Source organism: Chaetodon auriga, chromosome 1, assembly GCF_051107435.1.
Source record: "Chaetodon auriga isolate fChaAug3 chromosome 1, fChaAug3.hap1, whole genome shotgun sequence".
In the NCBI taxonomy this organism is placed as follows: Eukaryota; Metazoa; Chordata; class Actinopteri; order Chaetodontiformes; family Chaetodontidae; genus Chaetodon; species Chaetodon auriga.
The window spans coordinates 4,021,341-4,048,100 of record NC_135074.1 but is presented as its reverse complement, the minus strand read 5'-3'; the positions used below and the strand labels follow the sequence as shown (position 1 = coordinate 4,048,100).

At 41.9% G+C, this 26,760-nt stretch overlaps 1 protein-coding gene across 2 annotated transcripts in view; it reads right to left on the bottom strand.

Moving 5' to 3' along the window:
• Window positions 1-26,760, bottom strand: part of lrrk1 (leucine-rich repeat kinase 1) — a 68,712-nt gene that overhangs the window by 20,906 nt on the left and 21,046 nt on the right. For both annotated transcript variants that reach the window (XM_076730704.1, XM_076730793.1), the window contains 20 exons: window positions 24,684-24,820; window positions 24,046-24,272; window positions 22,737-22,864; window positions 21,980-22,143; window positions 21,135-21,272; window positions 19,395-19,507; window positions 18,554-18,624; window positions 14,246-14,375; window positions 12,874-12,986; window positions 11,976-12,190; window positions 9,829-9,993; window positions 8,874-9,046; window positions 8,619-8,739; window positions 7,587-7,746; window positions 7,013-7,191; window positions 6,809-6,906; window positions 6,277-6,448; window positions 6,014-6,183; window positions 5,213-5,352; window positions 1,964-2,267 (listed from right to left, as the gene is read on the bottom strand). In XM_076730704.1, coding sequence (XP_076586819.1) covers window positions 1,964-2,267; window positions 5,213-5,352; window positions 6,014-6,183; window positions 6,277-6,448; window positions 6,809-6,906; window positions 7,013-7,191; window positions 7,587-7,746; window positions 8,619-8,739; window positions 8,874-9,046; window positions 9,829-9,993; window positions 11,976-12,190; window positions 12,874-12,986; window positions 14,246-14,375; window positions 18,554-18,624; window positions 19,395-19,507; window positions 21,135-21,272; window positions 21,980-22,143; window positions 22,737-22,864; window positions 24,046-24,272; window positions 24,684-24,820 — 3,118 coding nt within the window. The remainder of the gene's footprint in view (window positions 1-1,963; window positions 2,268-5,212; window positions 5,353-6,013; window positions 6,184-6,276; window positions 6,449-6,808; window positions 6,907-7,012; window positions 7,192-7,586; window positions 7,747-8,618; window positions 8,740-8,873; window positions 9,047-9,828; window positions 9,994-11,975; window positions 12,191-12,873; window positions 12,987-14,245; window positions 14,376-18,553; window positions 18,625-19,394; window positions 19,508-21,134; window positions 21,273-21,979; window positions 22,144-22,736; window positions 22,865-24,045; window positions 24,273-24,683; window positions 24,821-26,760) is intronic.

The following is a 26,760-nucleotide window of genomic DNA, read 5'->3' as shown; positions in this document are numbered from 1 at the left end:
TGTGACAAACAGAGCCTCTCTCCCATCAGATACCCTACAGGCTGTCAGTAGGGCTGCATTCCTTGCCCATCCCTCCATTATTCTCCACTCGCAGGCCTTTGATGTGCTGCTTCAACAACAGAGCCCACATAACATAAACCAATCAAGATGGTGGCTTAAACGAGCTCAAGCCCTCCAGTCTCAGTGGTGACACAGTTTAATGTTAACTCTGGAGCTGGTTTCTTTACAGGACAAACATCTGGATGTAAGTCTGCAGGAACATTACTGCTGCAATTAGAGCTGACATTTGCTTTTAATTACTTCATCTTTTCAATTAGCTGAATCATCCAAAGGTCCGGGGTCGAGCTGACCCAAGCAGATCTTCAGCACTGTTTCACAGCTGATGAAACCATCCAGACTTTTATATCTATCAGTTTTCATGACCTCATCTGTTCATACACTAAACTGTGTTATGTACTTAGTTCATACTACTTTACTACTACTAAAGTACTGAAAGCTGGCGTCAAATGATTGGTCACACTGAATCCTGCTTTCAGCCTCTTTGATCAGATACAGCTTGACTGAAGTCATCATTTGTTAATTCTTGACAAACTCATTGTTAACTAACCTATTGTAACCTGGCGTTAATGTGACCAAAAGCACACAATAAAAAAAAATAAAATAATAATAATTAGAACAATCATCTACTTGCTCTGTTGGTCATGGAATAAGCATGATAATACACTCTGATGTGTTCAAATACTTAGAAATAAGTGAAGCGGAAGCAGAGTGATGAGTGGTGGAGATCTTGTCAAAGACAATGATATCATATGTGTTATATATCACATTCTGGACAAAAGACCAACATTGGCTGAGGCTAAAAGAATAGTCTAAGTCGCATGTGTGCACACTGCTACTAGAATGCAGCTGTTAAAGTGGCTGATGTTGGTTGGTGGCACTCATGTTTATACCAACATCCATCTTACGTTCTTTAAGAGCACAAAACATCTGCAGTTGTACTAATATTTTGAGGGGCTGTTTAACTGTTGCAGCAAACATTTCCATGGCTCTGTCTTATTTTACAGAGACACAGATATGCTTGCATAACTGACCGCCCAAGCCCTCACCCCCAAACCCAAACATGAGTACTTCATGTACTGTGTGTGCGTGTGTGTGCGTGTATGTATGGACAACACCGAGACAGAATGAATATGTTTTCCAATATTTGAAGGAGTGGCAGTTACCCTTGAGCCCTGACAACACAACAACGGATGGCGCCAACAAATCAGCTGAAAATCATTAAAAAGCCAAACCCCCGGAGAGCTGCTGACACTCAATGAGTGATCATCTGTGTGTGTGAGTGAGTGTGTAGCAGTTTCCTAGTATACCACACACTGTGTGAAATACCCAGTTCCTGTGGACGGCCCACCCGGCCGGTCACACTCTGAAGTCCGGTGAGTGGCTGTGGCAGTCCTCCACAGACTGGTGACACATCTGCCACTAAAGGACCATACTAAAAGGATTACAAGCGTTTCCACCTCTTTATAAAATAAACCACTGTTTCTCAACTGTGAGTCACTGGACCCCTTTGACGTAGGGTTCATTGGACAGTGAGGTCTTGTGGAGTGAGCTGGTTAGTAGAGTAGTTTGACTGCTTTAGGTTGAATCAAGATTTAGATGTACTGGAGGAAACATTTTTCTTCTTCCCAAATATGTGGAATGAAGTGAGTGTCCCAGCTGTAGCAGGACAGGGAGGTGTACTCTGCATACTGTTTGTTGTTATGTGTGCATCACCATTACACATGCAGTGATAGAGATCCATAAGGGGAGCTTTACTCCCTTCTACCGTGACACCTGTCTTGATCCTGCCTTCCATCTATATCCAACCTTCTCTGACATCAAGTCAAGACAGACTTTGCAGTCAGGACCAAAAAAAGTACACACTGTGTGAAATGAAAAGGTCCATTAAATGGTGACAGTTTACCGTGCAGGGAAGTCTGTCATGAAGAGCTCAGGGACCAGCTCCTGGAGGGGGACCGGCTGCTCAGGGTGCTGAGGACAGATGATGTGGTCCTTCTCCACTGCAGCCAGCACACAGTCTTCCATGTTAAAGTAATGAACATCTGCACCTTCTCCTCGTCCTCCTCCTTCATCTTCTCCACGTCCCCCTCTCTCATCAACCTGGACGGACCTGCTGGCCTGCTTTCGAGGGCGCAGTGAGGCACAGAGAGGACAGGGGGCGTACTGCTCTATGAGCAGACTCCCATCACTCTCACTGGCTGTCAAAGCTACAACAGAGGACACACAGACAACAGACATGTACATGATCTGCTCTTAGTGGAGAGCTGAAAATTGGATTGGTGTCAGTTCTAAGATTACTACTCTAATTTAAGTGAGTGACTTTTTCAGGTTATAACAACAATACATTTGAATGTGTCATCTTTGCTTTTGTTAAATGTTGCAGTGGTTGATGTTCACTTACAGGATGGACTGTCAGCACCGTAATAAAGCTTGTATATACAGTGACTTAGACATATGCTTTGCTGTCTGGCATTTCCATGCAGAATACAGAATGCATAGGCTCTTAGAGCAGATGATTTGGTGATTCTGAAAAACCTACAGTAAATATTTGGCAGAAATGTGGAGCAACTGCAAGAAACTGTAAAAAAAAACAGCTGCAATAATAAAAAGCTATATTCATAACCAAGAGGGGCATTATAAAAATCAATGTGATTACAGCAGGAATGTTGGTAAAACACTAATGCTGATGCTTCTAACAGCACAGCTGTGGATAACAGCTGTTTATACTTCATAAGATTCTTCTCCTTTACATCAAATGCAGCCATCTGAAGGCATAAAGCAGGGCAGATACTGCATGTTTTGATGTAAGACGTGTTGTCCTGCAGAGCCATCACACACACTTATCTAATGCATGGTTTGACTGAATGGCACATATGACAGCAGGCTGTTATAAAATAACCTGCAGCACAGCTTATTAGGGGTCCAAGCATCAATGGTGTTGGGGGCCCTGTTGTATCTGTTCTGGCTTTTTCACCGAGTTGTGAAGTGGGAGGAGTTGCTGTTTATCCTCAGTTTGTATGATCATTTTAATTAATATGGGAACACAGGACTGTCCCGGATAATGTAACGACCCTGTAGATTTATGTTCTGACCACCACTTTTAATTATTTCAGTTTTGTTTTGGAGAATGTCAGTTATTTTGCCATGGCAGGCTGGTCTAAATACCACAATACCCAGACATGTGAATCAAACAGTAGCAAATGAAAAACACTTGCCATTATAATTGAGAGCAAATCAGCACTATTCTTGCTGAATTAATCTATAATTGACCCAAAACTTACAAGTGACTTGATTTAAGCTGCAGATTGTGTTTTCAGTTTTTTCAAAACTGCCATCTTTGGCTTCCACTCACCATTAGCTGTTCAAGTTACAGAATTCTAAGCTAAGTGACTGCATGTCTGCTGCCGAATGCATCTTGAGAGTTGTAGTTAACGTCTACCTCTGACCTTTTATCTACAAAGTCAACCAACCATTGCACATTTGAATACTTCATGTCAATGAGTTTGTTATATCACGCTGCATTTCCTGGTATGGGCCAGGCAATGCATGCTTCACTCATTACTTAGTAAGCACATGACTTTGGCTCACAATTCAAAAAAATGTCTTTCACCCAAAGAAGCTACAAATTCCACAAGGTGCGATTGACCTGCTGATTTCCCATGAAATATTAAGTATAAAAAAACCCACAGGGGGCATTGATGAACACCTTAAAACTGTAAATTTTTCCATATTTGGCACACACTTGTGTTCTGGATTCAGGATGTTACTGCTGCAAGTCAGCCAGTGTGGGTATTGAATGTGTTAGTAAGTTATTTATAAAATAGTTACATGTCACTCATGGTCTCATGGTGTCCCTTGTGGAGTTTCTGTGCATGACACAAAAATAAGAGATCTTAAAAGTTTGTGGTCTGTTGTGTCCCTCTGGTGGGGGGTCTTTGTCTGCACAGGACTTTCTCTCTTTTTGACTGTCGCTGCAGTTCGTCACAATGAATTTCTAAAACTAAACAAGTTATTTCTATTAGTGTTCAGCCTTTCAATTTCATTTAAATGAAAGTAGTTTGTACTAAAATGGCACTTACTACTGAGCAAAAGGACAAAGACAAAGCGTGAACAAAGGCTAAAACTCCAGCAGCTATGAAGCTGAAATCTACAGACAGTATTGAAGCCATCCACACATACAAACCTCTTGTGATCATGGGTCACAAAGCAATCTCTGTATGTGTGTGTGTCCAAGTGACTGCTTGTCTTTATGTCAAGCTTTCAAGCCTTACTGAGTCATATTTACTAAGTCAACAACGAAGCCCAGTCCAGCCCAGCACGCCTCAGCGAGCTCTCAGGGAGAAAAAGCAAAGGCACTACATTACATAGCAAAATGTTTGCCATCCAGTGACGACATTCATCTCTGAAATGATGCTGAAATGCCTCATGATTGGTCTGATTGAGCTAAGGAGGTCACAGTGATTGAAAACATCTTATGTCGACTTTGCAGTAAATATTCAGAGCAGCATGTCCTAATATCCTGACCAAAACTCTCAGAGTACTTTGGTGGGAAATGGCTCAGTCAGTCACAATCCTGAGGGTGTGTGTGTGAGGAAAAACGAGTTAGGTATGTAACTCGGGTTTTATACAATTTGGATGACGTTGAGAGGAGAGCTACCAGGCTGCTGTCCAAACAGCAGGCTGAAGTTAGTCTGATAATCACCAGCTGGATTCATGTTTTACCTAACACAGTCTGAACAGAGCTGGAGTTAATTTAGATATCGTTCAAACTACTCAACTACTTCAACTACTGTGATAAAGGCCTGAATACTGATGCCAACATAGCACCCAACTGTTGGAACAGACACCAAAATAAGACTCCTTTGCATACCTTACTTTGCTGAATATGAAGCCTTTTTTGGCAAACCTTTTTTCTTCATCTAATGGATGACTCAAACAAATCTGAGTTCAATGTTATCTAAAGACAAACAGCATTACAAACACTCAAATAACCAAAGAAAACACCGAATGATATTAACAATGCTCTGATTTAAATCCTATCACAGACAAATGTAACAAGACTAAAATCTGGCCAAGTGTTGAGTGCTGAAAGTCAGCTCTCAACGGCTGGGTTACTGATCCACATATACAGTACAGAGAGCAGAGCACTGACCAGGGAACCACTGCTCGATCAGAGCGTTGACGTGATCCGTGATGAAGGCCATGGCAGAGAAATCTCTCATCTCTGAGTGGCAGATGATCTTTATGCCTCCACTCTTCTTCCTCTTCCAGTTGACATCTGATGACTCCACACTGCAGAGACACGAACACTCGTCGGTCATTTCACTGGAAGTTTCATTTGCTTTCAGCACCTTATGTACACAGCAGCTGGTGTGGAGCAGCAAGAGCAGCAAGGGACCAGTACTTTGAGGCAGTTCAACATTCACTTTCTCTTCCCTTTTATTAGTTCCATTTATCTTAGATTTTCTTAACACTAGAGACATTTTATTGTCACTGTGTTACAGAATGTTCTCATTTTGTACGTTATAATTAATAATAAATGATTCTCTGCCTATATTAAAAAAACAACACTGAACACTTGGAATTAAAAAGACACACCATATCATCTTTGGTACATGTTTCGAACAAGGACTGCTTGTTCCTTTCCTCTCAGAAAGACAACATTTGTTAGAAATGCCCTGTCATGCCCATGTTGAACTGTGAATTTATGAACCTCCCCACTTCTTGTGAACATGTAAGCTCCATTGAAGCTGACTCAATACTAACTCCAACAAGCTGTTTATCTCCACAGGCTTTTGACTCAGGTCTACTTATCCCAGTTGAGAACTGGCTCCTTTCTGAGGCTCTGGATCAAACTGAAGCTCCGCCCCTTCAATTTCTCATCTTCAACATTTCCTCACTTAAGCATGTCTCATTTAATCACGACCCACATTCTTCTCGGCCGAGCTCTGACCTGAGGTAACCTCCATCAAAAGTGACCAGCAGTCCCTCCTTCCAGTAGATGGTCTGGCTACGTCGGACTCTAAAGGTGCTGCAACGGTTCCTCTGCTGGGTTCCAGTAAAGCTGTAGATGACAGAGTTCCTGCTGCGCTGGCTCCTGGTGTTCCTTTTGGGCTCAAATGACTGCACAAATAGGACACATCAGGTCATGAATGGAAAAAGCTGAATGTGTAGGAGTACAATACATGAATGATGAGAATCTGCAGTTTTCAGTACCTGCAGATCCATCTCTGTGAGGCTGATGAGCATCCTGGCGATGAAGCGCTCCCAAAATCCGGCAGGAACAAAGCTCATCTTTATAAGGCGCTGCAGGGTGTTGTTGGTCTGCTGGCGGAAGCCATGGATGTCCATGGCTGGCTTGTGGGGAAGAAGGTGGGGCAGCAGATAGCTACAGCAAGAGGACAGGACAAAAGACAGAACACATTTAGAACGTGGAGAAACTTCAGGGATAGTTGTTGCTAGTGGCAGGATTCTTGGTGTTTGGGATGGCTGCTGTTGTGATTCTGGCTGTTCACTCGGTGGATGAGAGGAAGCTGTGTGGTTTCCAGTGCTGTGTGTTTTGATGAAATGAACTAAATGGTGCAAAACCAGTGGAACTAGCTATGCAGTGAGCGGCAAGAAAGCAAAAAGGATCCTAAGACCTCTGCTGTCCTTGACCTTCTAAAAGGATTGTAATGTGTATGTTTGTGGAGAGCGCATAATAACACAGGTGCAATAAAAATGCAAGAATGTACAGAAAATCAGTTACCTGTTGTTGGCTACAGGGAGAGCAATCTCAAACTTGGCAAGAAACTGGAAATACTGTTCCTCTGTCTGCTGGGTGAATCCTGTGCCTACCAGTAGCATCTGCACAACAGACACCATCACAGACATCACCACAGGAAGTCAGTATCATCATGAACACAGGAAGCAACTCACAAAACCCAAACGTTTTTCTGCAATGTTAGCTCACTCTGAGGTCCTCTGCTCGGATCACTCCATTCCTGGCTAGAGAGCGAGAGGACTTGAGGTGCATGATCCTCTCCAGGCATTCTGACAGCCATACAGGACACAGGAAGTAGAGGGTGCACAGGCCATGGCTGGTGTCAGGGAAGTGCAGCAGGGTCCCCGTCTCGATCAAGAAGCTGATGGCTGGATGTGGTTGCAAAAGAGGAGAGCCATAAAAGCATGATGTTCCTTTATGAATGGTGTAAGGTGAAGGGCATAGCCTCCAGTCAGACATCAATCTGGGAAATGAGGGGAATATTCTGCCACATCAGCATCAGCAGGTTGGCCTGGCTCCTTGTATCATACTATTATATTATACATAATAAGTAATTACTGGTCAATTACAAACACAGAGGGCAGGTGACCCCTCTGTACCCCATGGTGATGATGCACCTGGTGTAGTCCCTGGCCGTCAGTTACAAGCTCTCTCAAATAAATACTATAAATACACTTTTGTACAAGGAAGTCATTCTATGTAGCTTGACAGGTCAAACTAATGATTTTCACATTCCAGGTGTTTGTTGAACAAGTTGCAGTACCAGTCTGCAGGTCCTCATAATCTCTGATGTCACTTCCTGGGTTCTTTTCAACAATGCAGTCCAACTGGACATCAGTTAGGTACTGGACCTCTCCCTCAGCATCTCGCCTCTGCTTCTCTGATTTCACTGCTTCCTGAAGTGTCAGATAGCTCCTGGGGATCTGATGGGGAGTCAACGGTAAAAATCTGTCAGTGCTTTACAATAACAGAAAGATTTTAAGCTCTTGACTAACGAAGTCTTTTGACCGAACAGCTTCAGGAAGTAACCTTAGAAACTACTGGAAAAGTCCTTCAGTAGATTGGTGTTTGCCTTTCAACCACATCTCACAGCAACAACATTAATATGCCATCACTGGGTGTGATTGTGTTGTTTTTTGATATTTACTGCCGACTGTGACGTTTGAACTGATGTTATAACATGCAGAGGTGGAGAGGGAGATGAAACATTCCAGTAAAGCACCTTTCAGTCCACTGATTGAGCTGAGATTTAGTCCTTCATTGCAGTTCCACGTCTTTCTCTGTTAGTTTTTATTTTACACATACTGTATAGATATATATATTTCACAACTTTAATAGCAGCTACTATTGTGCTATAGTTTCAAGGACTTAAGCTAAAACACATCATTTAGAGATCTGCCTGTAGTCATTAACAACTGAGGGTCCCAACCTCTCACCACAGGCAGAACATAGGCAGATGTCCATATGTTAGAAATTTCATAGTTGGAAAGGGTAAGATTAAAAACATGGGTCAGAGGTTCTGCTATAGAGTCTACCGCTAACTAATGGGGATTTAGAGCTCACTCATCCATTATAATTCAGCACACTCAAACACTGCATCATTCTGCATACAATATTTCACATTCTGTTCATGTTTCGTGAATCTGTATCCATTCGACAGTAACATTTTTGAAGATGCACTGCATGCACTCCGGCCTGTACTCCATAAGCATTTCTCTCCGCTGGTTCAAACTGTGAAGCTTTTTCTACACAGACAAACAGTGCAGAGCATCACCAGCTGCACTGTCTCACTCACCAGTCTGCCCAGAAGTTTACTGCCAAAGGCTGAGCTGCTGCTGTCTTTCATGGAGAGAGCCACCTGGTAGATGAGCTTCTTCAGCCCATCCAGACCCTCCAGGGTCTTACAGGACACTTCACTGAGTATCAAGACACACAAACACATACACACACTTGAATCCACTGTACAAAGAGGTTTTCAGTAAGTCTGATACTGAGCATGTGCAGCTTCTTCTTATCAATATGAACAAGAAGGTGCAGAACGTGTGCTTACCACAGGTGTTTCCAGGTGACGTCAGGGTAGCCGGTGGCTCGGGCCCCTGATGGGGATCGGCAAAGAGCCAGAATGTAAGCTCTCAGCGTGGCCAGTCTCTCAGTGCGAAACTTTGTGTCGATGAGATCTAAATGTGTTCCCACAACCACCACTGCAGAGTTGGGTGCTCGTGCCTATAAGACACAACACACAAGAACTAACATTTTAATTGATTGTGTACATCATAAACAACAATACTAATTGAAACAGGATTCCCTACGTATCATTCAGCAATGTGCAGCTGAATCACAGCTAGAATTTACTTCACAATACATAATCTTCTCCATGCATCAAGTACATTTGTCAGCACTTGTCAATGTGGTTCTTATTTCTCTTTCATAGTTCATTTTTCATATTTCACACAAAATGTCATACAGGCTTTTGCAGAATAACTACATCTTTGCGTCTGATTGGCTGTCTCTCTCTGAGCATACAAGCAATTAATCATGCAATCACTGGCAATTACAACACTCATGGGAAAAACAGAGGAAAATTTCCCTGCTGTCAGGCTCTAAAAACAAAGCCAGGCATAGTTAATGCTGTAAACTAACCACACAAATCAGTAGGAAGCAAAGGAGAGGCATTAAATGTCACAGTTAGTAATTAGACTTCAATGACCCAGTTCAGTGAAGTGATGCAACCAGTTTCAATGTCTTCCACGTCATCATACTTCCACTAAATGACATCCATTGGACTGCGGTTGGTTTATGTGGTCTCATAACCAAATGATTTTCCTTCCACTCAGATCACTCCTCCCTCCTGCTGGAAACACAAACACCACCTCTTTGTTCAGCAACAACTCTCTGCTTCTCACAGCCCCACCCTTCACTTTCTGACCCACTTACACTGAAGTGCATCTGCAAGCAGGTGCTCAGCGGGCCTGTACAAGTATGTGTGTGTGTGAGTTTAGTTTCACCTCGATGTTGAGCAGCCATGTCTGCAGGTTGGCCACAGCCTCCTCTCCCAAAGCCAGGTTCCAGATCACCACGTACAATGCCTTGTCCGTGAAGAAGCACTGGTTCACTGTGGACATGCTGGCTTGACCACCGATGTCCCACACATTGAACGCCACAGAGTCCTTCTGTGTGTAGCAAGATGGGAGAGTTTCAAACAATGGGCTGGAAAGTGAACATATGATGAGTCAGGAATTAAAAAAAACAGTGTGAGGTGATTGAGTATTTTGAAAATATGAAAAAGTCATGAAATATCCACTGACCTCACTATAGCTTAGCAATGAAAAAGTAATGCCTACAAGACAGTTGACAGTGTGGGACATTGTTTCTGGAAAGGTGTTGCTGAGGGATTTTTAAAAGCACATTTTCAATGATACAAATGAAATTCTATTCAACTCCACTCAATTGTTGATGGCTACACTGGGGTAGGAAAAGCAGCTCAGGGGCGTACATAGATCCTCATGTACTGCTGCAATATGTGTAGGTTTGCAGTGTGAGTGAATTTGACACGCCCCAAATGAACTGAACATAAGTTCTCCAGCTTTAAGTAAGTGACAGTACACACACACACACACACACACACACACACACACACACACACACACATACATACATACATACATACATAGATGATAACGTCTGTGCATACAGTCAATCAAATCACTTTTTAAACTGCATTTGGAGTGAGCAGTGACGCTCAGACAGCAGCCACAGTACAGCACGATGACTGCAACCCACATCAGCTTTAGCATGAACACACTTCCAGTCCTGCACCTCATTTTGCTGAACAAGCTATCAGACAAACATCTGCTGCGGAAACGCGCACCGCTAATGTGAGTTTGTGGGTTAGATATGGAACAGCTTTAAAAACGTACCTGCAAATGTCAGCATCGTTGGTTTACATACTAAATGGTGTGACCATTGTTTTTCAACACCACTGCTAACAAAACACTGAATGTCCTTTTACTGGCAAGCTAGGTATGTTCACCATGTTCGTTAATGTGTTAATTCCTAATGCTTGACACAAAGTTAGTTCAAGCTTTTCCAGCAGTTGGGAAACAAATGATGAAACTTTTCTTTATCTTGAGAAACTGAAGCATTTATCACAGTAACTGACACACCGCACATTCACTGCCAGACTGACAACTTCCTGCTGACCTCTTCCTCTGCTCTGTGTTTACTGTCACTTTTCTGCTGCTCTGACTCTCTCACTTGCTCACCCACATACTCTCTTTGCACACAGGACACACTGAGCTCCACTATTATCACAACACGAACACAATGGAGGTCAGCGAAAGCTTCGCGTTGTCTTCTTGATATGTGACTGTTTATTACAACAAGAAGACAAGCTTTGTTTGAGAGGCTACAGACAAAAGACTGCTGGAAAAACAAAACAAAAACAAAACAGGAGAGCTGTGAAATCCTTGATCAGAGCGCAATGAGACAACTCTTGTGGTTCTGACTCCCTCTGACCAATCAACGGACTGCACTTTCTACCTCCACCTTTAAGTCCTGGATCAGTGTGCTCAGTAGCTCAACAGAGCGGTCTATTGGTACCGTCCACAGCTTTTGACAATGGACACATGAGAATAACCTTTCTAACGTGTAATGAAATGAACTGACCTGAACTGTTTGGTGGAAACATGGCTAAAGCCATGTGGATTAGGAAAGCAAAAAGCTCTCTAAAAGCTTCAAAAAAGAAGAAGCAGTCCTATGACGTGGGACTATAATTACTGAATTTTAAACTGGTTTCAAAAGCAGGAAGGTCCAGGCGCTCCATGTATTAATGCTGTGTCCTTACTGCACCGGGGTCAGTTCCAGCCCAGAGCCCTGTGCTACATGTCATCTCCTGTCTCTCTCCCGCCTTTCCTGTCTCTCTTCAGCTGCACCATTAAAACAATGCAAAAGGCCAAAAAAAGCACAACCCTCACAGACAGATTCAGTACAGTTCATTTTTCACTGGTTTATGTTTTCAAAAACCAATTTTAGAGTCTGAAGTCTAGACCTTGAAGTGTGAGAGTGTGTTTGAGTGTGTGTGTGTGTGTGTGTGTGTGTGTGTGTGTGCATTCAGTCTACAGTATACATGTTGTGCTGTCTGTGTTTTCCTCACGCTGTTTTTGCCTCCGTTGGGTTTGTCCAGCTCCCACGTGGAGGTGGAGATGCTGCATTCTGTTGGGCTGAAGGGGGACGCCCTGCCGGTCTGCAGAACCTCCAGAAGGGCCGTCTTGCCCTGCCTCGGTGGACCAATCACAAGCATCTTCAGCAGTTTAAAAGGCTCTGCCTTTCGAAGGTGTGCCCGGAGGAAAGCCAGGACAGACACAGGACCTGAGTGAACAGGTGAAGATTTTCAGGGTGTTGGAAATTACATTACCAAGAATCTACAGACAGCTGCCACCACTCCAATCAACCGAGTACATTTACTCAAGTACTGCACTGAAGTTCAATTTCCACAAATATTTAATTTTCACTCCTTTATGTTTATGTGAAGGAGTAAAAATTAATTATTTGTTAATTTGAAGATTAAGATATTATACGAAATACAGTCCATGAAGAAGAGTTTACAGGCCCACTGCCTGCTTCATCTTAGTAATTGAGCACAGAGATTTTCCTGTGCAATGAGGGATGATTAGCCACATTTGAGGTGTGCTCACGTTCAGTTTGATCTCCAAACAAAGTGGTTAAATAGTCTGTTTCTGACTTTACGTTGGACTGCTTTTTAGGGATATCACCATGTTCCCAGATCTCAGCTATTAACTTGAGTTCAGTTCAATGACAGCTGATGATGAACAATGATGTGAGCTACTAAAATAAAACCAAATTTAGACTGTCAACCATTTTCTTTAAAGTACAGGTTTACAATTTTTCTAATCCATCTTAAAACCAAAAACAGGAACAGTGAAACATGTTTTGCTTGGTGTAATCATTCCTCCTGATCAAACTGGCCATTAAGAGGTCCTTTCCTTTTGAAAAGTTAGCTGAGGGTGTCTTTAAAGACATTTAGACAGTACCTTCTTTCCTTACTTCCTGGGGGACATTAGTAATGTTCAGGTCTTCAATGTCCAGCTGCCACAGGTTGGAGAGTTGACCGAGCTCAGCTGGAAGCTCCCGGATGCCAGGATTACTGTTCCCAAAGCAGGTGAGACATGAGTCAACGATTCACATTAAAGACAGGACATTCAAGCTACCTACCATTAAAATAAAGCTGTCAGTTCTGAATAATTAATTAATAAGTTTAATCATTCCTTATTCCTAAATGGAACTATTGGACTTAAATCCAAAAAGCTCACCGGGCTCCCTTAAACCCATTTAAACAAACAGTCAAATGGATATGTTGCGAAAGTCGTTTCTGGCAGCAACAGGACACTGTGGATCCATGACTTCCCAAACAATTCAATCTTGTTGGGTGATGAGTGAGAGCGGAGCCATTTGCTGCTTATACAAAACAGCTGCAAACAGCTGTAGCAGGAGGACTGGCCTCATACCAAGCAGTGGTTCCCAGGGACTGGACTGCTTTGGATGGCTAACCCAGAAGATCATTACTCATTTACTATTTGTTCTTTTCAAAAGTGCAACTGACTTTCAACATTTGACCTTTCATGGTGACATGATATCTGGAAGTCCAGTGTCAAAAAAACGACAAAAAAACAAAAAAAACAAAACAAAACAAAAACCCAACAATTAATTAGCCAATGTAATGGGTAAATTTGACCAGCTGCTGACCTTCCGAACTGATTTCATGACTTTTGACTGATGACATGCTTATTGTTTTGAGCTGAGGTTCATGTGTCATGTGTTCGATTTTATATCAGGTTCATCCATCCAATTGCAAAACTGAACATATGGAATACAGGATTTTGGATCGACATGCAAATGATGAAAATTCTGCATATATACAGCATACTGGCAACATAAGTGACAATTTCACAATATACTTCATGAAGGCTAAAAAAGGAAAAACTGAATCTCAGGTTCTTATGGAGTAGGTGCTGCTGCTGCTATCTGTGAGGCTGTCCGCTAGGAATTACTGAATTTACTATAAGTTAACAGTATCTGCAGAACGTTGGTGAATATGGTCCCCAGTGTCTGCTAAAGTGTATGGAGAAATGCTGCAGCATTCAGAAACTGTTGTTTTACATTTTTATCTTGAGCATTGACAGAGACAAGAGTGCCCCCTGCAGAAAACTCAGGCTCTATAACTGCGGAGTGTCTGCGCTGCACCTCTCAGTCGTCATTTGTCAATGAAAGAAGAGGTGGAAACCACATACCTGGAGATTACTATATGACCTGACAGACTTTACATGACTATCATCAGCATGACAGAGGGACGGCTGAGAGAGACAGCGTGCAGGTGAAGGTTGGCAGACAGACAGAATGACTCACTTGGAGAGGTAGAGCTCAGTGAGGCTGTGCAGACCACACACTGATTGGGGAACACACTCCAGCTGGTTGTCATTCAAGAAAAGCACTTCCAGTGAATCCCGCAGAATCATGGGAAACTCTATGGGACACACTGTCAAGACAGAGCCATGCAGAGGTTCAACATAAACAGCACACAGCTTAAACACACACAGCAAGTCATTAAACACAGTTTATTAGAATGTAGCTAATAGAGAAACTGGGTTATGCTAAATAGATTGTATTTATATAGCACATTTCTAGGCTTAACAAATACTCAAAGTGCTTTACATCGCAAGCTCATCACCCGCTCACACTCACACATGCACACACACTGGTGGCCCAAGGAGCCAGGGTTCAAACCATCGACCTCCTGATAAGTGGACAACTGCTATACCCACAGCTGCCCTGCAACCACAACCCAAGTTATGGGCTTGCGTTTGACCAAACCTTTCCAAAGAAGTAAGCAGCGTTTTCCACAGAAGTGGATTCTTGGTGGAATGCACTCTCTAACACTAATACAAATAAAACACACTGTTACATAATAACTGTGTATTTAATCAAGCTGCATCATTTACATGATATCAGAGATGGATGGGATCAAAGCTGGGTTTATAGAAAATTAACCAGTCCCAGCAGGATCTTGGGACTGTTTAGTGAATTCAGCAATAATCAAAATATATTACTAGTTCAGTGGAGTGAAAATGAAATTTGGTAGTGCAGACATTTTTGTATGTAAGTGACAGAGCTTCCAATACTGTAACAACTCCACTAACATGGAGTGTGAGAGTAGATAGCTCACAGGACGCTGAGCAATTTAAGGGACTTATTTTGAACTGATTTAAAGCCTATGAGTCATGTTTACTCCCAACAAGCTCCGAGTATCAAAAAGTTAGTTTGAGGTATGGGGTCACACATGGTTCAGTTTATGTGGAGGGTTAGAAGCAGTTTGTATGGAAGTATATTGAGATGTATGACCAGTGAATAATTTCCAGTGAGAACATGCTGTCTTCACTCAGAGACTATTGTTACAGAGGACTGACAGACAGCTTCATCACATGGTGCAACAACAATCGCCTGAAGCTCAACATCAGCAGAACCAATGAGCTTGTGGAGGACTACAACGCTTCAAATATGGATGTTGCTGCAAAGAAGCTACAAACTGTAAAACGTGGATGCTTCACACACATCTTCAACCCAGCAACACAGAAGATCTAAACAATCAGCACAGTTTCAAGGTGGACACCGAAGATTAGAGTCACCAAGTATCTGACCAAATGTGAGATATGATCACAATCTGCCCTTCTGTTCCTGAGTTATGGAGCTGAATCGTGGCCTAAAAAGAGTTTCTGGGGAACATCATGATGTCACAGTGAAGTTGACCTTTGACCTTTCGGATATAAGGTTATTTGAGAAGATGGCTGTGCCGTTATGTTTGGCTGCTTGTCATCTCCTATTGGTGCTCCTGTTTGTCATGACTGCTTGTCTCTCTGCATGATGTGCAAACCACTAATGTCTACGATCGTCCAAGATCAGACACTGACCTGGATGTCTGACCGTGGGCTCCCTGCCAGGCTATCTGTGGTGTAGCCTTCCAGAACCTCTGCCCTCTGGTGTGGGAGTCGTTGTCAGATTACACTGCTTTCCCAATCAGAGTGGCTCTGATTAACGTGAGATATTTATTCAATAAGACTTTTATCCCAAATGATTTTTTCATGGCTCATGGACTAGATTTCTTACTGTTGACAGAAATCTGGCTTAACACTGGTGAGCTCGCTCCACTCGAACTCTGTCTGGATGACTCATTTTTTTAGCATGCCAAAGCCCTCCGGACATGGTGTGGCTGTAGCTGTGGTGTCTAAGAATCATTTTAATTGCTGCTTAGTGTTTTCTGATTATTTCCACAGCTTCAAGCTGTGGTTAATTAAAGTAGGCCTGGTCAGTCACCTCTTAATTGCTCTTGTGTATCCTCCACCAAAAAAGACCTTCCTCCAGACACTTTGCCCAGCTTTTATTGAGTTCTGATTCTTGGTGACTTTAACATATACTGTATGTTTGTTGTCCTGATTAGCCTCTTTTAAGTGATTTTATGTATCTGATTAAGTAATTTTAATCTTGCTCTGCTTACCACCAAGCACAGTCACACTAAGCCATACACTCGACCTAGTCTTATCGTCTGGTTTTCCGATCTGCAATATGGCATTAACTGATGCTTGTCTGTCAGATCACAGTGCTGTTATATTCCATGTATATCTGCCTTTCTATCCCATTAAATCTCACTGTCCTTTATGTTGTGCTTCCTACATTAACTCATCAACTGCCACTAAGTTCGCTGAAGATCCCAGTATCTGCCTATTGAGGCTTCTCCTCCTTACCTCAGCACTGAGGAACTCACTTCCTTATATAACACCATCTGCTCTTGTATTCTGGACACTGTTGCTCCCCTTAAATAGCCTAAGTCTTCAGGTCTGCATTGGCTGAATGACACCACTAGAGCCCCAAGGAGAGAGTGCAGAAAATCCAAACGAATATAGAAGCCTGATAAGCTTCAAATTTCCTTTGAAGTTTTGAAAGCCAATCTTGTCCTCTGCTAAGAGTAAAGAATTTTTAAGATTTTTCATCAGCCAAGTTGAGCTCATTAGAGTAAGCATTTCTCCTCCCACCCAACATAGCTGTCTCTCTGGTCTGTTCATCTAAACTGGACTGTTTCCAACCCATCACTCTATCCTCCCTTACAAAGACTGTTTCAACCATGACACCTGCAAGCTGCCCCCTTGACATGTACCCACTGCCCACCCAAGGGATGTTTTGGATGACGTAGCAGGTCCAGCATCCTCTCTATTATCAACAGCTCCCCATCCACCGAGATGACTGTGCCATCCTAAATGTTCTTGACATCAGCACAGCGTTTGATATGGTGGATCATGACATTTTAATAGGCCATCTCTAGTATGGGTTTGGTGTTGATGAAACCACCTGTGAACTAGTTGACATCCTACCTCAAATACAGAATCTCTTATGTCAACAATTTTTCCTGTCCCCCAATTAGTCTCTCCTGTGAGGTCTCACAAGGTTGCATCGTAGGGCCCATTCTTTTCTCTACATACTTGCTTCCTCTCAGGAAAATCATTAAAAAATACATTTCCTTCCACTGTTATGTTATAGCTCTTGAAGCCAAATGACAAGTCCAGTCGAGTCAGCCTGATTAAACTGCCCTCAGGACAGAAAATGTTGGATGGCACAAAACTTCCTTCTTTCCCAAATGAAGACAAGTCTTAAGATGTCTTGTTTGCCCTCCTGACTGAAGTGATTCCCAACAACATTGGGAGCCTGTCAAAACACATGTCAAAAATCTTAGTCTGATATTTGATTCTGCCTTCAAGGTTGACAAGCAAGCTATTGCAGTAGTAAAAGGCAGTTTTTTTCTGCTTTGCACTACTGCCAAAATCAAGCTGCTTCTCTCTTTCAAAGATCAAAGAAAGTTATCCTTGCCTTTTTATCCTCCCACTGAGAAGAATACTGCAACTCCCTGTATACTGGGATTAGTGAGTACTCCCTGTCCTGCCTACAACTGGTCCAGAACACTGCAGCCAGTGACAGGTACTCGGAAGAGGGACCATATCACCCCTATCCTGGCCTCTCTCCACTGACTGCCATAATGGTAGAATTGATTTTAAGGCTCTCTTGTTTGATTATAAAGCGCTAAATGGGCTGGTCCCTATATCGCAGACGTCCTAACCCCTCATTCTACCTCCAGGTCGCTCAGGTGAGCTGACTTAAGCTCAGGGGTGACCAAGACTGTGGAACAGCAACTCCCTCCCAATCAGATCTGCCCCGTCCATTTGCTCTTTTAAATAAAGGCTCAAAACTTACCTTTACCACAGGTGGAACAATGAAAATAGGCAAATATCGCATGTCATTATATCAAAAGACTACTGTAACAGTCACTCAAAATATAGTACAACGATAAATATCATAGCAGAGAGATCCCTCTCATAGAGGTTAAAGATGTCTCACATAGATAATAGTTTGAGGAACTATTGCAAGGACAGGACGAAACGCTGAGAAATGTGTGAATGTATTTCAATTGTTGCAATCACAAGATCTGACCAATGGAGGAACTGAATAATGGCAGAAACAGTATGTTCTTCATATCCTATTATCCAGACAAGTTGAAAGTTCACATTATCCCTTAGGAAGAACACTGTGATTGCATCTTTATGTCTAGTTTTTTTTTGTTTTTTTTTTTTAATCTTGCGTTAAATTCTTTTCATGTATGTAAAGCAGATCTACCTGGATCTGGGTCCCTCCTGTTCCATGTAGTAAGGAAGGCCAGCCTCCTGGATTTGGGCCCGTCCTCTGTTCTAAAGACACAATTTGAAATATAGTAAAAACTCTATTTTCACATTTTTTATAATAAATTCAAACACACGAACACACGTGTAGCTATTGTCTAGTAGTTAATGTGCTCTCTGTAGCTGGTGTCTCAATTCAGTCAAAGATTGATGGAGAAAGAAACTCCACTCTGTGCATCACTTTATAATCGCCAGTGCACTGTCGATTTTTGTTAAACCACTATTCACAGTGTCATGATATTTTAAGATCATTAACTTAATAATTCTCAGTCAGGACCTCCAGTATTTGGACTGGTTTGTGAAACTTAAGCTGAGTGAAGTCAGCGTGTATAGTCACGCTACAGTCAGCGTGTGCAGTCAGTGTATACAGTTACAGATTTAATCAGCATTTCCTACCTTCTGCTCGTCTCAATTTCAGGTCGTAGCTACACTTTGACAGCATTAATCAGGCTACAGCTTAAAACTGCAGTGTTTTGTCTAATGAACAAATAATGACAAACTGAACCTTTGAGTTAACAGCTAAATATAATTTAATAAGTGGATTTTATACTGCATCCAGATTCCATAAAATGTTATCAAAGCCCAGCCCTAGACTAAACTGAAGCTGTTTATATAGAAACAAATGTACCACCAACTTTCTTCATGTGCATTAAAACTGCATAATGTTTCTTCACACATTTATTGAACTCCATGGAGAATAGCTGTGTTGTTCAGTAACAGCTGACTCCAGCAGAGAGTGTAAACACACACAAATGCACGAGGAATGTGTGCGGACCTACTTGCCGAGCTGGTTCCTGGAAAGATCGAGGGTCCTGAGCTGAGAGCACTTCCACTTACTGGGGGCTGGGAGTGTTGCAATGTGATTCCCACACAACCTCAATGAGACCAGAGCCTAATGGGAGGGCGGGAGTGGGAGGAGGAGTGAGATACTGTAAACCACATATTCACATTTTCCTTTCAAGGAATACACAAACAGCTGGCTCACTGCGTCACTGCTCAGACTTCCTGGAGACTAATGAGAGAATAATAGCTAAAATCCACAGAGCGGTGGATGAATGTACGGTTTCTCACATGAACCACTTCTAAAATGGATGTCTGCTTACATCATTTCAAATTAATTTTAAATTAACTGCACGTGAATCACAATATTTTTAATATAAAAATATTAGTCATGATAACAGCAATGGCCCACTACTTTTTTTGATTATGGGAAAAAACCCACCAGGAAAAGGTGCATTTTAATACCTTCATTTGTTTGTGGTGCCTTTATTTCTTCTTTTCTGTTGGTTCCACATTGGGTTGTACAGCAAAAGCGGTTAAGATTCTTATGAAAGAAGACTCTGATCTTAAGACATCCTCCTGATTAATTAATCAAATAAAGTATACAGTATGTATATATACTGTCACTTAATATAGTTTATGGTGGACTATTAGCGTGGAGCACTAAAACCAACAACTGACAAACCAACACAACAATGGCTTCCTGTCTACTCTCACATCACTGAACAACTTGATCACAAACAGGTCTCTGGGCCTCATGCAAGAACATTTTGGTATTTTTAAATTCCACGTCTCTCTTACTTTTTTCTACGAGGTTAGTTCACACAAGTGTTCCAAGGCAGATTCAGTAAACTCTCTAAACTCGTACTTCTTGTAGACTGCATGCTTCAACTTGATGAATGAATCCATCAATCATCATTAGCGTACTGGAAGCAACATGCTTATGAAACCTATGAGACAACCTGTTCTGCTCCACTTGTGGAGAACTTCCTCTTTCATTCATAAAAAGAGGAAGTTCTCACCATGAAGCTTCAAGTCTTACTGTTGGAAATCAACTTATCTAAAATAACACTTTTCAACTCAAAATAAATTCAGATTACTCAGATCATAATTCTTGAATCAACCACCTGTTTTTTTGCAGTGTGGCGAAGGCACACTATCTGTACATGACTTATATGACTCACACATTTCATTTATAACAAAGAAATTTTGTAAATATGAGATAAATTCTGTGAAATGTGCCACTACAGAACAAACCTGTTTATATGAGTGTTTCTTGTATGAGGCCCACTGCTGCACAATTCTGCCTCTCTGTTAATTCTTTTTACATTACTCTTAGCATCTCTGCTTGTGTTGGTTGGTACATTCAAACGCTGGGCAAACAGACAAAATCCTTATTTGCAATTCCATCAAAGAATTCCACAATCTAATCCCAAAATGTTTCCATCATCAGTGTTGGTAAAGTGAGCAAAACATTGCTGCATGCAACTTAAAAACTACCTCCTGGTGCTTCTAAAGAGCAGAGCAAAAATTGAAGTCAGTGACTCAAACATGGAGCCAAATACGCAGCAGCAGCACCACCTGGTGGTTACTGAGGGATCACACATAGGAGTCAGACTACTGTGTGTATGTTTGTCTCTTGAATTTATTTGTGTTTAATCCATAGATTTTAACTATATTGCACTCGAGTATGGTGCACATAGAGATGTACAACAACAGCTCCAGATGATGGCTCTTACCTCCAGTTCAAAGATATACGAGGGCAACTCCTGCAGGCTGTTGTCAGAGAAGTCCACCTCCTGCAGCTGAGTCCTCCAGAATATGGAGATAGTGTTTGGAAGACTCTGGATCACATTGGAGGAAGCTCTGCATTGCTTCTGCAGGGGGGGGGGGGGGGGGGGCAAAATCACTATGTATGTGTCATTTTGATTCACAGGCTGATTTTTTTGAAAACACACATTTGGTTCCAGTAAAAGTCCAAAAAGCTGCAACGTGATGAATGAAAATTCCAGCTTTTACTGTGTGATATCTTTATATATTTTAATATTAAGATAATGCAGTGTTGGTTGTCACCATATTCATTTGTCCATAGTCTGTACAATCCATAATCAAGTCTTAAATTCATATTATGTCCATTCATTCATTCCCAACTTTAAAGTAGAACTCTGATGTTCTTTTATATTTTTCTAAAGAAAAGACCAAACCAACAATGTGTTGATCTGTGTTGATCTCTCAATACTATGTAATGAAATAAAAATGTTTGAAACCTTCTGTGTGAACATTCATTGTCCAGCTAAAATGGTATCTTTGATGTGGTAGAAAGCCTCTCAAACAACTTTTAAACCTGGATGTAACAGTGACAAAGACAGAACCTGTGACGATGGAACAATCAAAACATCATGAACCAGTTGTGGTGACAACAGATGGGTAATTAAGTATAGTACTGAACAATTATATTGAAACTGAAAGGAAAAAATGCAGTTATACCTACATTATCAAACATTGCCATTTATATAATAAAAATCCTCTAAAATCAGCAGCTACGACAAACAGAAAGTGGATCATTATCTGCCTGTTTTCTTACCAGTGGACAAGCCCAGGGGTCAGGGAAGGTGCTCAGCTTGTTGCTGCACACATTGAGGAAGCTCAGGGACTTCAAACAGTGCATGACTGCCGTGGGCAGACTGGTCAGACAGTTATCAGACACATCCAGCTCCTCCAGCTTACGAAGACCGATCCAGTTCGTAGCTGACAGAATGGAATTAAAGAACACAAGCAAAGTGTGAATCAGACCTGCACAAATGACAAAGCATCAACAAGAAGGCCAAGAAGGGAATCGTGCTGAATCTATTTTGAAATGGCTGAAGAGTCAATTTAATAGTAAATATATGGCACCCTCCATTTATCTGACGTTAAGTGTTTACATTAATGTAATAACATACATTTACTGATTATCAATATATCCAGACTGTTAACAAGGACAAACAGATGTGCTGAACCAATCAGCTGATGAGTCATCAGCAGTGAAATACTGAATGACTGACTGAAACACTGCTTCAACTATGCATGTGACTTACACGAACGATTTGATTTAAAATGCTAATCCGTCCCTCCAGATGGGTTTCAGAATATGTTTATGTTGAGTGCACCAAGTTGCAGTCCATCTGAAACAGCCTGCAAAGCTCTTATCTATGGCTGGCTCTTCACTGATGCAACCCTTTCAAAATGACCTTGACATGCAACTGACTACAATTCAGTTAAAATACTCTTTGTAACTACTTTCCCATTTCCTCCTGTCATACATACATACAATAGCTGGATATAAGCATGTTGGAACATACTGGTAGGGATGTCAAACAGGGCCGTGAGCTGGTTCTTGGCAGCAGAAAGTCTCTGAATGCGGGTCAGATGAAGAAGTCCAGGGGGCAAACTGGTGAGCTGGTTGTTGGAGAGATTTACCTGCCGTAAACTGGACCACAGGGAAGAGGAAGGCTGAGAGCTGACAGCTTCCTCTATATGGGACAAGCAGCTACAGTACATTTGACACAGCAGATTATTTTGGTGCAAAAAGCATTCAGGACTGAGCCAAGTGCTCAGTGTTGGCCCTATACGTGTGTATATTATACTTGACAAGGTAAACGTTTTTGTTGAGGGAACACTTAAATGCTGATATTTTGAGAAATAAGCGTTTGACATTTTATCCAAAGTGAGAAGATCAATACTAGTCTCAGCTCGGTGCGTCCTGTAAATTAAGTGTGAGTTAACTTCAGGACAAGGTCAGCCAAGATGAGCACAGAGACCAGAGGCAGGGGGACAGCTGTTTCTTTGCAGTCTATTTCTATTTGTACTTCAATATCTCTGAAGTCCTGTCCTATAACATAGGAGTTACTATGGTTGAATGGATTGATAAACCACTTGCTACTAAGACATAGTAAGAGTAAGTGTTATGTTGTAAAAGTAGCAATAAAGCATTAACAGTACTTCATTTGAAGTAAAAGTAAATGATAGAAGTAGAGAAGGATCATAAGTAAAATGTACTTCAAGTAAAAGTACCTATGAATGAGAATGGCCTGTGTCATTATTATATTATTGGATTATTATCACTGATGCATTAACAGGCGAGGAGCATGTCTTGTATCTGGTCAGGATGAAGCTTAACATTCTGGACCATGTACACAGGAATGTTCAAGAAACAGAACATGGACATACTGAAGTACATCAAACATGTACTTTAGTTAAGTACATGGGTAAATGTACTTAGTTACTTTTCACCACTGTTATTTTTGATGGAGGCTGCCAGTTCCTCTCTACTTGTGGTCACTGCGCTCACCAGTAGACTTTTCTCAGAGCCCACTCTGTGATGGACACACAGCTGAATTTGATATTGACTCACATCACACTGAGAATAGCAAATATAGCATATCCATGCATGCATCTGTAAAATCAGATCACCATGTTGGACTGGACTCAGTTCAGATTAACAGCTCCCTGCAGGCAACCAGTGACAGCGAAGAATTTGCAATTATACAACAAATGTCAGTAACTGGAGGACATCCATCACATCAAAGATGGAGGACACTGATTGGCTGCTATCCTGGTGTTGCATGAAATTATATTGTTCTATGCCAAACAACCTCCTTCCAAGTGTACCTGGAGCAGATGACCTCCTGGGAGTTGTGAGTAGCTGGCAGCTCTTTGAGCAGGTTATTAGAAAGATCTAGAGTGTGCAAGTGGATGAGACCCCAGGGCGCCACAGAGGGCAGAGCAGTCAGGCTGTTGGATGACAGATCCAGGTGGGTGATACGTGATGAGACATCCATGAACCAGTCCAGCTCCAACCAGGGCAGCTGCAGACCACTCCAACGCACACTGACAGCCTGCACACGCACACAAACACACACACAGATGACATGATATCATGACATAGGACGAGAAAATTATGATGCATGAAGTCAGTGGCACAAAAATAACTCCTCCAATCGATTTCCTCGTAAGCTGACTTTCACTCTGCACTGTTTTCAACCTGTACATAGACCTGCATCTCACAAAGATGTCGTTCAGGTACCAATTTATTAGAATAAACTTTTACATTGTGCCCTACATACCCTGAATTATTGTACTGTTTACAATCAACCCATACAGAGCAGAACACAGCGGAGATGCACTGCTCGCTAAGGTCTGTCAAATCTGTCAGAGATCACTGCCGGATCAAAAGCTAAACATGGAGGAGAAACTATGTTAAATATAAATCCGTCATTGCCCTTTGCCTTCGTTTCCAGAACACAGACCTTCTCTCCTTCTGCATTGGAGGTTTCCTGTAGTTTGAGCCTGAGGAGGTGTTTGCTGAAGGCTGGATGGTCCATGAGGGTGTAGGAAGAGAATCCTGCTCCATTCTGCAGCAGGAAGTGAGCGATCTCCTCATTACCTGTGTCACAAAACACAATGCTCAGTCCTGCACTCACTCTGTTCACGGTGCCAGCGGTGGACACAGTGCTCACTCAGTATCTGTCTCTTGTGCTGCTCCTGCACTTGTGCAAACACAAAGCTTTGCATGTTTCTAAATCAGGCATCTGTCTTACAGTTGTTCAGCATTTAAAGATTTCATTGTCCCGAGGTGTGGATCACTTTTACTTTTATTAAAAGTAAGATCTTGCTAAATACATGCTTACATCACCAGATCAATAAAGTTTAACTCCATCCATAGCACAGCAGTATAAATACACTGCTGAGTTATTACACTGTTTCCCATGCAGAGCAACATTCCAGTATAGATTAAGTGTAGCACCTTGCTGCTGGATCTGGTGGGTAAGTCAAACTAACCCAGTTTGTCTTTATGCCTTATGGCTGGTCTCATGAACATACAGTAATTTAGTTCTTTCACCACCTTGTGTAGGACTCAGTCAGGAAAAGGCATGGCTGCTGTCTGGTATGACTAGTTAAGACCAACATAAATAGCAGGTCATAAAGCACAGAAATTTAACAGCTTACAAACAAAGCACTAGTGGTGAGTATAATAACAGCGGTTGATCTGGGAAATGAAGTCAACAAAGCTGTGATTGAACTACAGAATTCAAGGTTTTTTTCTCAGAAGACAGTTTGACATGTCACAGTAGAAAAAGCACATGTGCAAAAAATAAAATGAATGATGAGCTCTAATTAGCTGCTTCAGTTTTAGGAAAGAAAAATAAAAACAAGGACTTGCAGACAGCTGGGAGATGTGGACAGTAGTCTGTCTGTCCAGGTTTACATCACAGCAGTCTCAGTCCTGACTACAAAAGCCTGCCTTAGCTGCAACATGTAAAATACTGCTCCAATATCGTAAACACAAGCTCACCACAGTTTGTAATGGATCTTTCGACAGCAGCCATGAGGGAAATCAGACGGAGGAACTAACCAAACAATAAGCAGGTGATCAAAATTCTGACCAGCCTAATCCAACAGCCAGATCACTGCAGAGGTTTTCAAACTGTAAAGGAGCAACTCTGGACAGAGGAAGGTGTGGCATGGAGGAAGAGATGTGAGGCAGATACTGCATGAGGTGAAAGAGATAAGCATGTGCTGGTGCTGACAACAAAGGGAATATTACATTCATCAGTTGTTGTAGTTTGGTCTGCTGATTTGACCCACTGACCAGCACGGCTAACAGGTGCAGCAGTAGTGGCTGCGACACACAGCTCATGGAGGCAAAGGAAGGTACTTTAAAACCCTTTTGCAACTGATTGCTGCAATTTGTGACAATTTCTGAGTCCAAAGTCCAATCAAGTCAAAAACTGATCACAAGTAAAGTCCATAAATCTGCTTTGAAATCATTAAGACACACTAACTGCGGAACTTGCTTTAGAATCATGTTGGTTTTATGCTTTCTTCAGTATCAAAGTAATCCATTGATAGCTGTCTGTACATCCATGGGTACATTACAAACAGGGACTGCCAACAGCTAATCAGCATACATCTAACGGACCAAAAAAATAAATATGATTTTGGGCTCTATTTTGAACACACAAGTGTAATGACAAGTACAGGGAAGCAAAGCAAGCAAAGCGGTGAGTGTTGGCTGCACAAATTGTGTGGCCGTCTTGAGGCACCCTTGCTATTTCTGTTAATGTATGTGCAGCAACTAAAGTGCAAAAACTGGTGTCTAAAGTTAAATATATATAAGATGTGGTGGTTTATAAATTCAGTCTCAGCCAGTCACACCACTGGTCTGATCATACTGACATGCATAGTTCAACAACTGCAAAGGTGCTTCTTTAAGAATCATGTTGTGATGGAGAGCAGCACAATGTGAACACACAGCGGAACAAATCTACAGAAAAGGCAGGTGGTTTTTATTAAATTTGGACAATGATGATAGAAATAAAAAAT